Genomic DNA, 11,383 nt, shown 5'->3' on the forward strand with positions numbered 1-11,383 from the left:
AAATAAAGTCATTGGCTCAATTTTAGCCTTATAGGAGCTAGAAAAGCAGTTCCTGGTTTATTATGTCAGTCACATCTTCGAGGTATCGAAATTAGGTAACCCGTTATGAAGAAGCCAACATTTGCTCTTATTATTTATACTCGCAAGCTTTGGCCATACTTTCAAACGCATCTGATCCTATTCATTACAAATCGCCTACTCAAGTATGTTCTTATTCCATCGGAGCATTCAGGCTAGCTTCTAAAATGAGCGGTGGAACTCAACAAGTTCGACATCTCCTACATAACCCAGATCGCAATCAAAACTCAAGTCATAGCAAACTACATGGCAGCTTTCTCTGAGTGGGCCAAACGAGGGGGTTGTTGCTAACAACTAGCCATGGATTGTGTACATTAACAGAGCTTCAAGCCAGATAGGGACGAGGCTCGATATCGCTCTGACCAATCCAACCGGGAAGCACCTCAAACACTTTATTGAAGTGGAGTTTGAAGCCAAAAATAACCAGGTCGAGTATGAAGCTTTGATCATCGAGGTGCGCTTTTCTTATAAGATAAATGTCTGGTAGCTCCGATGATGTTCGATTCACAGCAGGTGGTGAACCAAATAAACAGAGAATTTGAAGTCAGAGATGACATGATGGCCAAATACTTGAGCAAGGAAAAAACGGAGAACTAGAAGTTTATGAGCTTCAAAATCGAGCAAATTGTTAGAATGGAAAATTAAATGGTCGGCCTCCTATCCAAGTGCATATGCTTGAGAGAGGGAAGCACCAAAAAGTGATTCAGCCTACCATTAAAGGACCCAAGACAATGAAGGTAGAAACCAAAGGATTAAAAAGCCGGATGGATCCCTACATCCACTATATGGAGACCAGAAGGATATCACAGGAAGTTACCTACCCAAGAAAACTTAACTACAAGGTTGTGCAATATATTTTGATCGAATGAAGCTTTTCAAAAGTTAGTTACTTCACTCTACCTAAGGTGCCAAAAAGAGAAAGAAACAGAAGATATTCTCCGAGCGATGCACTCTAGGGAGTGGCGAAATCATTTCGAGGGAAAGCTCTAATGAACTAAGTACAGCGCAACGCTACTTATGGTCGGCACTTTTGAAATACATCAAAGACTTCTCTAAGAGAAGTGAATAATGCTAGAAATACTCTTCACTGCAATATCATTTCGCACACAAGTTGCAACAAATCACAAGTTCCTAGCCTTTTTTCGTTTAGGGCCTAGATATCCTTAGGTCGTTTCAACCCGCACGACCAGCGCAAGTTTCTTCTCGTCGCTGTGGATTATTTCTCCAAGTGGATCGAAGTCAAGGCGCTCGTCCAGATCACTGCAAAGGTTGTCTGAAACTTCCTCTGGACGGATCTTATCTATCGCTATAGGTTAATGTTGGTCATTATTACTGACCACGACACAAAATTTATAGATCAAGTAGAAAGAGACTTTTGTATAAGTCAAGGGATCAACTTGAAGTTCGTGTCAGTACACCATCAACAGTGATCGAGCAGAATTCATTCATGTTATCGCAATGAATAAAAGCAATGTTGTCGATCGAATATAATCAACACAGACAAAGGGTCGTGACTGCCTCGTCAATTGATGAAGAAAACCTAATTGAGTGGTAGAAAGCGAACAATGAATGTGTTATGCTTGCACTTGATCTGGCGAAAGAAAAGCGAACGGACTCAACCCTTCAACAGAATGAAGTAAAGAGGAGGATGGGTTGCTACTACAATAGAAAGGTTCGAGAAAGTGCCTTCATCTCTAGAGAAATTTTGTTGAAGAAGGCCAACCCAGCTAAACGTGGACAAATGATCGCAAATTGGATCAAACTTAGACTGGCCCAATCATCATCGATCACAGAGTCGCCCCCAAGTGCACAAGCTAAAGACCTACACAAAGAAAGGAGATCATTGAAGTGGAGTGGAGATGACCGTAAGAAATTCTTTCCTTAGAAAACTCCTTGCAACGCCATAGTGAAAAGGAGTAAAGGTAGTTTTGCTCCGAAAACTTATGTTTTTGCATAAAAATATATTAAGAAGATTAGTCGACTAACAGTGTGTAATCCAAAGATTCAAATGACATTTGGGGAACTCGAGGAGTTCACAATCATCAATGTCTAGCCAATACTCAGGAAACTTAAACCCAAGCAGTAAAATTGACAAAGATGTAAGACGCGCAATCAGTATATGCCTTCAAGAACCGACAATCGTGCAAAACATTTGATCAGTAGATATTTTCCAAAAGTGTCAACGACGTAGGATGTCCTATCTGTATGGAATGCTAAAAATAACTGACAGTGGTGCAATATGTCTGATCGGTATAAGACACAAATCGGTACTCAACGTCGAGCATCACTAAAGTCCATGCCTCCTAACTCAGCACAGGTTAAGTTGTTGAGGTAGTTCCCTACTAATTAGCGATAAGATCCCTCAATGAGTGGTGCGTGCAAATCATTCCAGCAGCAAGTTTCGATGATTATCCTAGCAAAGGTAGCTACAAGAACTGTAAAATACATCAGGCGAGAGGTGCGGCCCATCCAAGGCATGAACCTGACCAAGCAAATGAGACATAAGAAGTATGAGACTTGAGTTGAGACATAAAAACATAAAAATGACCAAAAGTCTTTCTTAAGAAACTGAAGCATCAACCACAACAAGCATTCACCATAATTAAAAAAAATATATGATAAAGGGTCTTAAAGAGCTTCGAAGAATACTTAAGAGCCATCCAAACAAAACGCAAAGGAGAAAGTAGAGAAAATGAGAGAAAGAGGCGAAAAAGAGTCAAAGAGCACGATGCCAAAAAACCAACCCTCTGCCCTTTATATAGTGCACCAGAGGAAGCAAAATCGTCTCAAGATCACACCTCGATTTCGAAAAATCACATTACATCAACTCAACATTCGAAAGAGATAATTATGGAAATTAAATTTATGGAAAATAATAAGAGCATAATTTTATTCAGACATAAAATATTTTACAAGAGATTCATTCACCACTTCAGTCGAGATGAGTCATCGTTGAAGCAACTTCTATTAAAAAATATTTCTGTCAAACCTAAATCTATCTACATTATCCACTTCGACCTAGAACCGGAGCATCAAGCAAGTCTCCCGAACGTTCATCGCTCAGATTGAAGAGTCAACATGTTCTCTGAAAGCCCAAACCTAAAGGTTGTGAATTCTGCACCCAACTTTTTAATTTCTTCATCTTGCTATATCTCGACTGCATGAGTGAATGAGTCATCCATTTTGTCCAGGTGGCAGGCCAGCGACCTAGTGGATTTCCACCATCCATCGATCACCTCCTCAGAGATTCCTTGGAAGCTAGTTGGGCGATCGATCACGTTCCAAATATTTATTCAAACAAAAAATATATTATAAGAAATTCATTCACCACTTCAGCTGAAACAAGTCATTGTTGAAGCAGCTTCTAATGCACAATATTTTCGTCAAACCTATATCTATCTACACTACCCACTTCGACTGGAACCGAAGCATCGAGCAAGTCTCCCAAACGTTCATTGGCTCTGGCTGACGAGTTGTCAGGTCCTCTGAAAGCCCAAACCTAAGGGTTGTCAATTCCGCCCGTAGTTCCTTTATATTTATCCTAATTGCCTGAGCGAATGAGTCATCCATTTCGTCCAAGTGGCGAGCCAGTGACCTGGTGGATTTCCACCACCCATCAGTCACCTCTTCACAGATTCCTCGGAAGTTGGTTAGGCGATCGATCACGTTACCCTCGCTCATGGCTGGCACTAGCGTTCTCTGAACCAGTCCTGAGGGTGGGCCCTTGCCATCGCTCCCAAGAGGAGAGTCGGCAAGCTCTAATGCCTCTCCTGCATCAAAAAATAGTGTCAATGAAGATAGAAAGTAGTCTTCCTAACCACAGAGAACGGGTGTCCTTGTACTAAGGAGCTGATCCACCTCAGACCACCAAAGTGACACACGGCTCTCACCATGTGGCAATGGAGTGCTCATAGTCCCCTGCTCATAAGTTATCAACGCACAGTCAGCAGCTCCCTATGTCTTGGACAAAGGGGCTTCAGTGTCTTCCCATGCATGAAGATCGCCCAACTAGCCATGAGTCTCAGTGGGAGGTTGGGTTAATGTGTCAATAGTTGGGTCGAAAAACCTAATTCCTTCCACCTAATCTTTCCCTTGTGGAAGATCTTGAAGTGAGTAGGATGCCCAACTTTATTTATCGACTCGCCCGCCCTCCGCTTCTTATAGGCAAGTTGCTTAGTCGCCTTTTGCCCCTTGGACAACTTCCTCCATCTGGCCACTTCTTCCTCTTAGGCCTCTTTTTGCTCTGTGGTTTCTTCTTCACCTTAGGGAGAGCTCGCGACGCAGGCAATCCAAGCCCTCCTCACCATACCCTCACTTGGGATATCATCTGAAGTTTCCTTGGCGCTCACCATGGATATGTTCTGAGAGCTAATTATTCAAGGAAAGAAGATGCGAGAATAAATGAATACCAAAGGTGTCAATCAAGCCCTATTTATAGGAATCATTGACACAAAAACCCTGAGAGTGCAATTATTAAAGTATAAATTATAAAATAAATGAATCTACTTTTGCATTTAATTCTCTTATTCTTATAGAAGTTGTCACTTTCAACAAATAAGAGAATCGAGGAAACAACTACATCTAAAATGCGTCAGCATGAATATCGAGGAGATCCAAAAGACTAAGAGACGGAGAAGTATGGCTAGGAGGGTCGAGGACCCACCGGTGGAAGACCAAGGGGCCCGCTGGCATAAGACCAAATTACCTACTAGTGGAAGACCATGGGAACAATTTGATTAAGTGTGATTCCCCTAAACCGAGGCTAGATAATGATCGGATACAAGTCATCAAATCTAAAGGCCAAAGCCAATCAAACCGAGCAGAGGCATCGACATACCTCTCGTCACAACCTAATTCAAGGGAAAAGTTCAGCACCGCCAATCACCTCACAGACGCCCTCCGAGATTCTTCAGGGAGAGCCAAGGATCGATAATGCTGAGATCCAAGAACATGTTGAAAGACCCTCTCATCGAAGTATGAGATACCTACCGAATTACAATGATTCACTCTCTGTCTGATAATCTAGCATCAACCTGCTAACTAAAGCTCTTTATCCAAGGAATAGAAATCAACAGACGGAGTGGAATAGTTGGGCGGGGAAACCAAGCCGACTGAGTCAAATCGTGCTAGCCCAAAAGGTCAACCGATAATATTGACTAAGCGTACCCGATCGAGCATTCCTTGTCAAACCAAGGTCAGCTAATCGAGCCAAAAGATAACTGAACAATAGGCTTATACTTATAAAATACCCAAAATATTGTGTAGCACCCCCATTAAAGCAGAGGCAATCATGTAATTACACATATTGTGCCTCCATCTATAAATAGATGAATTATTTTATGAGAAATGACTAATTAACATTTTATATTATTGTTAATTTACCTCTCTTTCTCTCTCCCCCTTTTTTATGTTTTATGCTCTATTTTTTGGGTGTGTTCCACGAACAATTTTGAATTCAAAAGTTACCAAGACAACTAACCATAATTTAGCCGGTCAAAATGTGCAAAAACTTATATGACCTTTTAAATTGTTTATTGTCAAGTAAATTTTTGCATGTTGTTAAAGTACCAATTTTTTTCAGATTAAATAACCTCAGCCTATTATAGGTTCATCAATATATATATTTTACATAAAAAAAAAATTATTTAGTGAATTGGGGATAAGACATTTTGCAAGCCTAAGATATAGTATTCTTCATTAAAAATGAAAATTAGATCATAATTGAAAATTGCATGAATTGTGTGCCATTGAAGAAGAATTCTAAGAAAATAAACCAGGCACAAAAAGTTAATTGCACTTTATGGAGAGATGCATTCCAAGATGACAATTTGCGACACTTGGCTCATTTTATTATAGCCCAAACAAAACGAGGAATGGTGAGTTGTTGTTTACAACGTTGAACTAAAATTATTGAAAATTAAAAAGCATTTTTTTTCTTTCTTTTTCATGAAGGAGATTCAATTCGATTAATAGCTGATATAACATGGTGTAATAGTTTTATAGTCAATAAGATTAAAATAACAGTTTGAAATAAAATGAAATAAAAATAGAAATTGCTTGCCTCTTCTTGCGCAAGAGACCTCAAATAATCACTATATGTCCTGTGTGTAGTCTGTACAAATAGTAAATGTAAGCTTATTCATTGAATGATTGGATAATGCATGCTTAAGATATAGTATTCTTCATTAAAAATGAAAATTAGATCATAATTGGATAATGCATGAATTTTGTGCCATTGAAGAAGAATTCTAAAAAAATAAACCAGGCACAAAAAGTTAACTGCACTTTATGGAGAGATGCATTCCATGATGACAATTTTCGACACTTGGCTCATTTTATTATAGCCCAAACAAAACGAGGAATGACGAGTTGTTGCTTACAACGTTGAACTAAAATTATTGAAAATTAAAAAGCATTTTTTTTCTTTCTTTTTCATGAAGGAGATTCAATTCGATTAATAGTAGATATAACATGGTGTAATAGTTTTATAGTCAACAAGATTAAAATAACTGTTTGAAATAAAATGAAATAAAAATAGAAATTGCTTGCCTCTTCTTGCGCAAGAGACCTCAAATAATCACTATATGTCCTGTGTGTAGTCTGTACAAATAGTAAATGTAAGCTTATTCATTGAATGATTGGATAATGCATGCTTAAGATATAGTATTCTTCATTAAAAATGAAAATTAGATCATAATTGGATAATGCATGAATTTTGTGCCATTGAAGAAGAATTCTAAAAAAATAAACCAGGCACAAAAAGTTAACTGCACTTTATGGAGAGATGCATTCCATGATGACAATTTTCGACACTTGGCTCATTTTATTATAGCCCAAACAAAACGAGGAATGACGAGTTGTTGCTTACAACGTTGAACTAAAATTATTGAAAATTAAAAAGCATTTTTTTCTTTCTTTTTCATGAAGGAGATTCAATTCGATTAATAGTAGATATAACATGGTGTAATAGTTTTATAGTCAACAAGATTAAAATAACTGTTTGAAATAAAATGAAATAAAAATAGAAATTGCTTGCCTCTTCTTGCGCAAGAGACCTCAAATAATCACTATATGTCGTGTATGTAGTCTGGACAAATAGTAAATGTAAGCTTAGTGATTGAATGATTGAAGTAGTTCAAAATAGAGATAAACAAACTGAAAGAAGTCAAAAAGTCGAATACAGCAAATATATATTTATGCCATTTTCATGATCGAATTCACATGGAAAAAGAAAATTCAGCAAGTTCAAAAATAGAAAGCCTTCTTAGTTTTAGAACTTGCAATCGTACGAGTAGACGGAAAGAGAATATTTATCATTGTTTAGAGATCGCGACATCAGAGCTCAATTTTGCATTTACAAAGCTCCGTTCCACCCGCAAAAACGATGTCGTAATTTGCTTCTTACAATCAACTACTCATTGAATTAATTTATTAGATTATTTCTTCGAGGTGTATAAGAAGCCGTAATTTTCTTCTGAAAGAACTCTCGCACGTCATTAAAAGGATTAAAGAAAATTATAAATAAGTAAATTTGTCTAAGATCTTGAAACTTATACTATTTTCAAAGGCACCCGTCAATGATGAATGATGAGAAAATAAATTATGCATTAATTTACTGGAATAAGATTAGCTTTTAAGAAATTTTGGATGATATTTATGTGAATCTCTTTTTTTCTTTCTCTAAAAATTAATACAAAAATTGAGATTTTTTATGTATTAAAAAAGGATATTTTTGTCTCTAATATGAAAAAGTTTGTGAGCATAATCAAAGAGATATAAAAGAGCTTCCTTGTTCAAAAAGCGCAAACAAAACAATTTATCCAAACTGAGACTTCAACTTTAAAAAGATCAACTTTAAAACACCAATTTTTTCAAAAGCTCCCTTTAAATAAACTTTTTAGAAAAGAAGAAGCTTAGCCAAACAAAGCCTTAGTTGTAAAACCAGTGATTTTCCAATGACACGAAGGGTTAGAGAGGTGAGAAAGAAGAAGAAAATGAGATGGCATAAGAAAAATTTTATCCACCACATTTTGAGAGTGCAAAGTACTATAAGTTTCATGTGTCAAAATATCCCCTCTTGTATCTCATTTTTAAAGCTCCAAGTACTATAGAGACAACTATAAAATAAAATTATCCATGAAAGGTGTATTTCACTTTTAAGAAATGTAAAAGGTGGTATTTTAATGCTATATTAGAGATTTGAGTGTTATGTGTTTAATTATGAAAGTTTAGGGGTAAGATATATAAATATGTAAGAATTGTGAGCTATGTAGGTAAATTTCCAAAATAAATACATGATTGGACCGTTGCAAGCATGTGGACACCGTGAATGAGATCTTGGAAGGCACGAATGAAGGTTGTCTTAATGTTATCTCAGAGACTTCTAGAACCAAGTAGTCAAGGTCGTTGAATAATTGGATGAAGTCACCAGGCTTATTATATAACACGAACGAGTGCCTATAAAGTTGGATCAAGAGGGCTTCAAGCTAGGGTGAACACCTTCTATGGAGAACCAAGTGCTTCTAAGGAAGGTAAGTTTCCATTAATCTAACAAGCTCTCTTTAATTAGGCAAGTGCTTGTGAATTGGGCAATCATCTTTGAGCTAGGTTGATGGTACCTTGACTTGGGTAAATTACATTTCATCATTTTCCCAAAATGTGCATTTTCGATGTACACATCTTCTTCAAACAAAAAGAGAGATGTCAGTATATAATTATTAAGGTGTTTGCATAGGAACTTGACTTATCATTGGGGAAATCAAACAAAAATTAAAAGGTGGGCCAAGTGGCCAAGAGACGCCCATTAGAGTTTAAGGTGCCAATCAAAATCCAACAAAGAGATGTTCAGCCAAATGCATTCCAATAAGTTCCCCATTTTCTCCTTTTTAGAGTTCGGAAAAGATCCCCAAATGTATGACGATCTACCAGACAAAATCCAACGAAGATATGGAAATTTCTACCAAATTTCTAAACTCTCGTCTCTTAATTTAAGGCTTTCATTCTCCTAAATAAATTGACCTATCAGCTTATTTCTATATTACAATAGTTAATTTAGGAACCCTGAGACTGAAAAGTTGAGAAAATCATTCATAAGATTTTATTGAAATTTTTGTACAATTTAACATGATGAACTTTTCATATGACCTTTTAAATTGTTTATCGTTACGTCAAATTGGTAATGTTGTTAAGGCACAAATTCTTTTAAATCGAGTCACTTTAACCTATTACAGGTCCATGCTTTAGATAAAAAAAAAGATTATGTTTTATAATTGGGGATAGGATTTTGTGCAAACCTAGTAATCATAAATTTCAACAATGTTTCATGCTTCACATAGCTTTCTAAAAAACACAAATGAACAATGCATTAAATATTTAAATTGAAACAAACAAATTGAATGCTTAAATGTTCCTATGTCTATGTATATATTTGAAATACATTCAAATTGAGTTTCCACTATTAAAAATGAGTCTCATAAGTAGCTTCTTCAATTTTTTTTAACCCTTAATGAAAAGTGTAATATATCAATTGACCCATGACAGCATCTTAATTAATCATTTAAAATTTTATCAAGCGGAATAGTTCCAAATGAAATTTCAACCATTGTCTCAAAGGCATCAACATGGATAAGAGTTAAACTTCATTCGACTTGTGGAATTTCAAAACTCCATCCAATAAAGCAGTTAAGAAGCTGTTTGGAATCACGTTTATTTTATATTTGCAGCCATGAAAGGGGCTCTTAAATTTCATTTTCAAAATACACGCTGATCTATATATTGAAAAATGAAATATCTCAAAAATTAACAAATTTATCCAAGTTAAATAGAATGAAAATAAAAACCAGTCAAAATAAATAAATTTCTATAGGGCTAAATGCAGTCTACATAAGACTATAGCAAAGGTCTTATTCCGACAATCATGGAAATTCTTTTATTGTCTCCATCAATCAGCCAATGTGATTCCTTTAAACTTACTGGATAAATTTGAAGGGAAAGAAATGGCATCATGAAATGTAGAAACTTGTCAATTTCGCTTCTCTCAAATTCTTAGCATTCACTATTGCCCAGTTTTCAATATTGTCCAATGAAAATAAAGAAAAGATAAAACTAGAAAAAGTCGAATAAAGCGCCGATCATGAATGAAAATAATAAAAAAATATTGACAAAGATCTTGCGAACCGCTTTGTTGTTCAAGAATGTAATCATAATAAATAGCTAATTGACAAAAATGAGCCATAGCATTACTTATTAACGATTGAGTATAATTGAATTGGATTTCAAGAAAGTGGTAAAGACGATATTCTTGCCTTGAGCATTTCGGATAAATTCTGGCTACAAACATCCGCATTATAAACCATGCACTGAGAGTTAAAAAAATACGAGGAAAATCATTCAAATCGCTCGGAAATTATGTCGGGAACAATAAATCATATCAATAAACAGATGGAAATATATCGCTTACCATGGGCTGGTCAACGCTATCCGATTGAAACCCAGTGAGATACGGAGGGTTGTAAGTCTCGATTATTGATTGTTCGTCGGATACTGCTTCTACGTCGGATGACGATGAATCAGCCGAAATTTTCTAAAATCAATTCAGCAGAAAAAAAGAAAAAAAAAAAGAAATAGAAAGAATCACTATCGATCTTTCAGAAAGGGTATTACAGATCAAAACAGAATTAGAAAAACCGAAAAACTGGAAGGGGTGGAAGAAAAGGGGCGACTGAGGGGATTTGATCGCTTGCCTTCTTCAAGGCAGGCAGAGCTGAAGCACCGGTTCTCCGGCGGATGAAAATACGAGCTAATTCCTCCGCTGACTTCCGGTGGATATCTGCTTTACGGGTAGCGCCTCTCCTCTTCGCCGCTCCCAGTAGCTTTCCTTCCACCATGGAAGTGCTGGAGAAGGAAGGTTTTCGAGGAGCTAAAGCACCGGTTCTCCGGCGGATGAAAATGCGAGCTAATTCCTCCGCTGACTGCCGGTGGATATCTGCTTTACGGGCGGCGCCTCTCCTCTTCGCCGCTCGCGGTAGCTTTCGTATCGCCATGGAAGTGCTGCCGAAGGAAGGTTTTCGCGCGCAACGGACTAGGCGGGAGAATTGGGAGAATATTTGTTATTACTAACTCCTTACAACTTCTTGATTTTTGGGGGAACCCGGAATTTTACATGCAAACCTCACAATCCTTTTGTATTTAGATATCCAACCCCGAAACTTTCAAATTAACATCTATCACATTTAAGTATCATAAAAGCTCGGCATGAAATCTCATATTTCACTCTCAAGTAATAGCGTTATTCTTTTAATTATAT

At 36.8% G+C, this 11,383-nt stretch overlaps 1 protein-coding gene across 7 annotated transcripts in view; it reads right to left on the minus strand.

Moving 5' to 3' along the window:
• The window catches only part of LOC110025267 (ubiquitin thioesterase otubain-like), a 92,242-nt gene extending 81,034 nt beyond the window's left edge, over positions 1 to 11,208 (minus strand). For 2 of the 7 annotated variants that reach the window (XM_020725653.1, XM_020725654.1), the window contains exons 1-4: positions 10,821 to 11,195; positions 10,538 to 10,660; positions 10,383 to 10,436; positions 7,115 to 7,165 (exon numbers count right to left, since the gene is read on the minus strand). In XM_020725653.1, the coding sequence (XP_020581312.1) occupies positions 7,115 to 7,165; positions 10,383 to 10,436; positions 10,538 to 10,660; positions 10,821 to 11,120 (528 nt within the window). In that variant the 5' untranslated portion in view covers positions 11,121 to 11,195. Of the gene's footprint in view, positions 1 to 7,114; positions 7,166 to 10,382; positions 10,437 to 10,537; positions 10,661 to 10,820 lie in introns of all 7 variants that reach the window. The other 5 variants (XM_020725657.1, XM_020725658.1, XM_020725652.1 and 2 more) reach the window with 4 other exon arrangements.
• Positions 11,209 to 11,383: the final 175 nt, after the last annotated feature.

The sequence above is a fragment of the Phalaenopsis equestris genome, unplaced genomic scaffold (assembly GCF_001263595.1).
Source record: "Phalaenopsis equestris unplaced genomic scaffold, ASM126359v1 Scaffold000297, whole genome shotgun sequence".
Classification (NCBI taxonomy): Eukaryota; Viridiplantae; Streptophyta; class Magnoliopsida; order Asparagales; family Orchidaceae; genus Phalaenopsis; species Phalaenopsis equestris.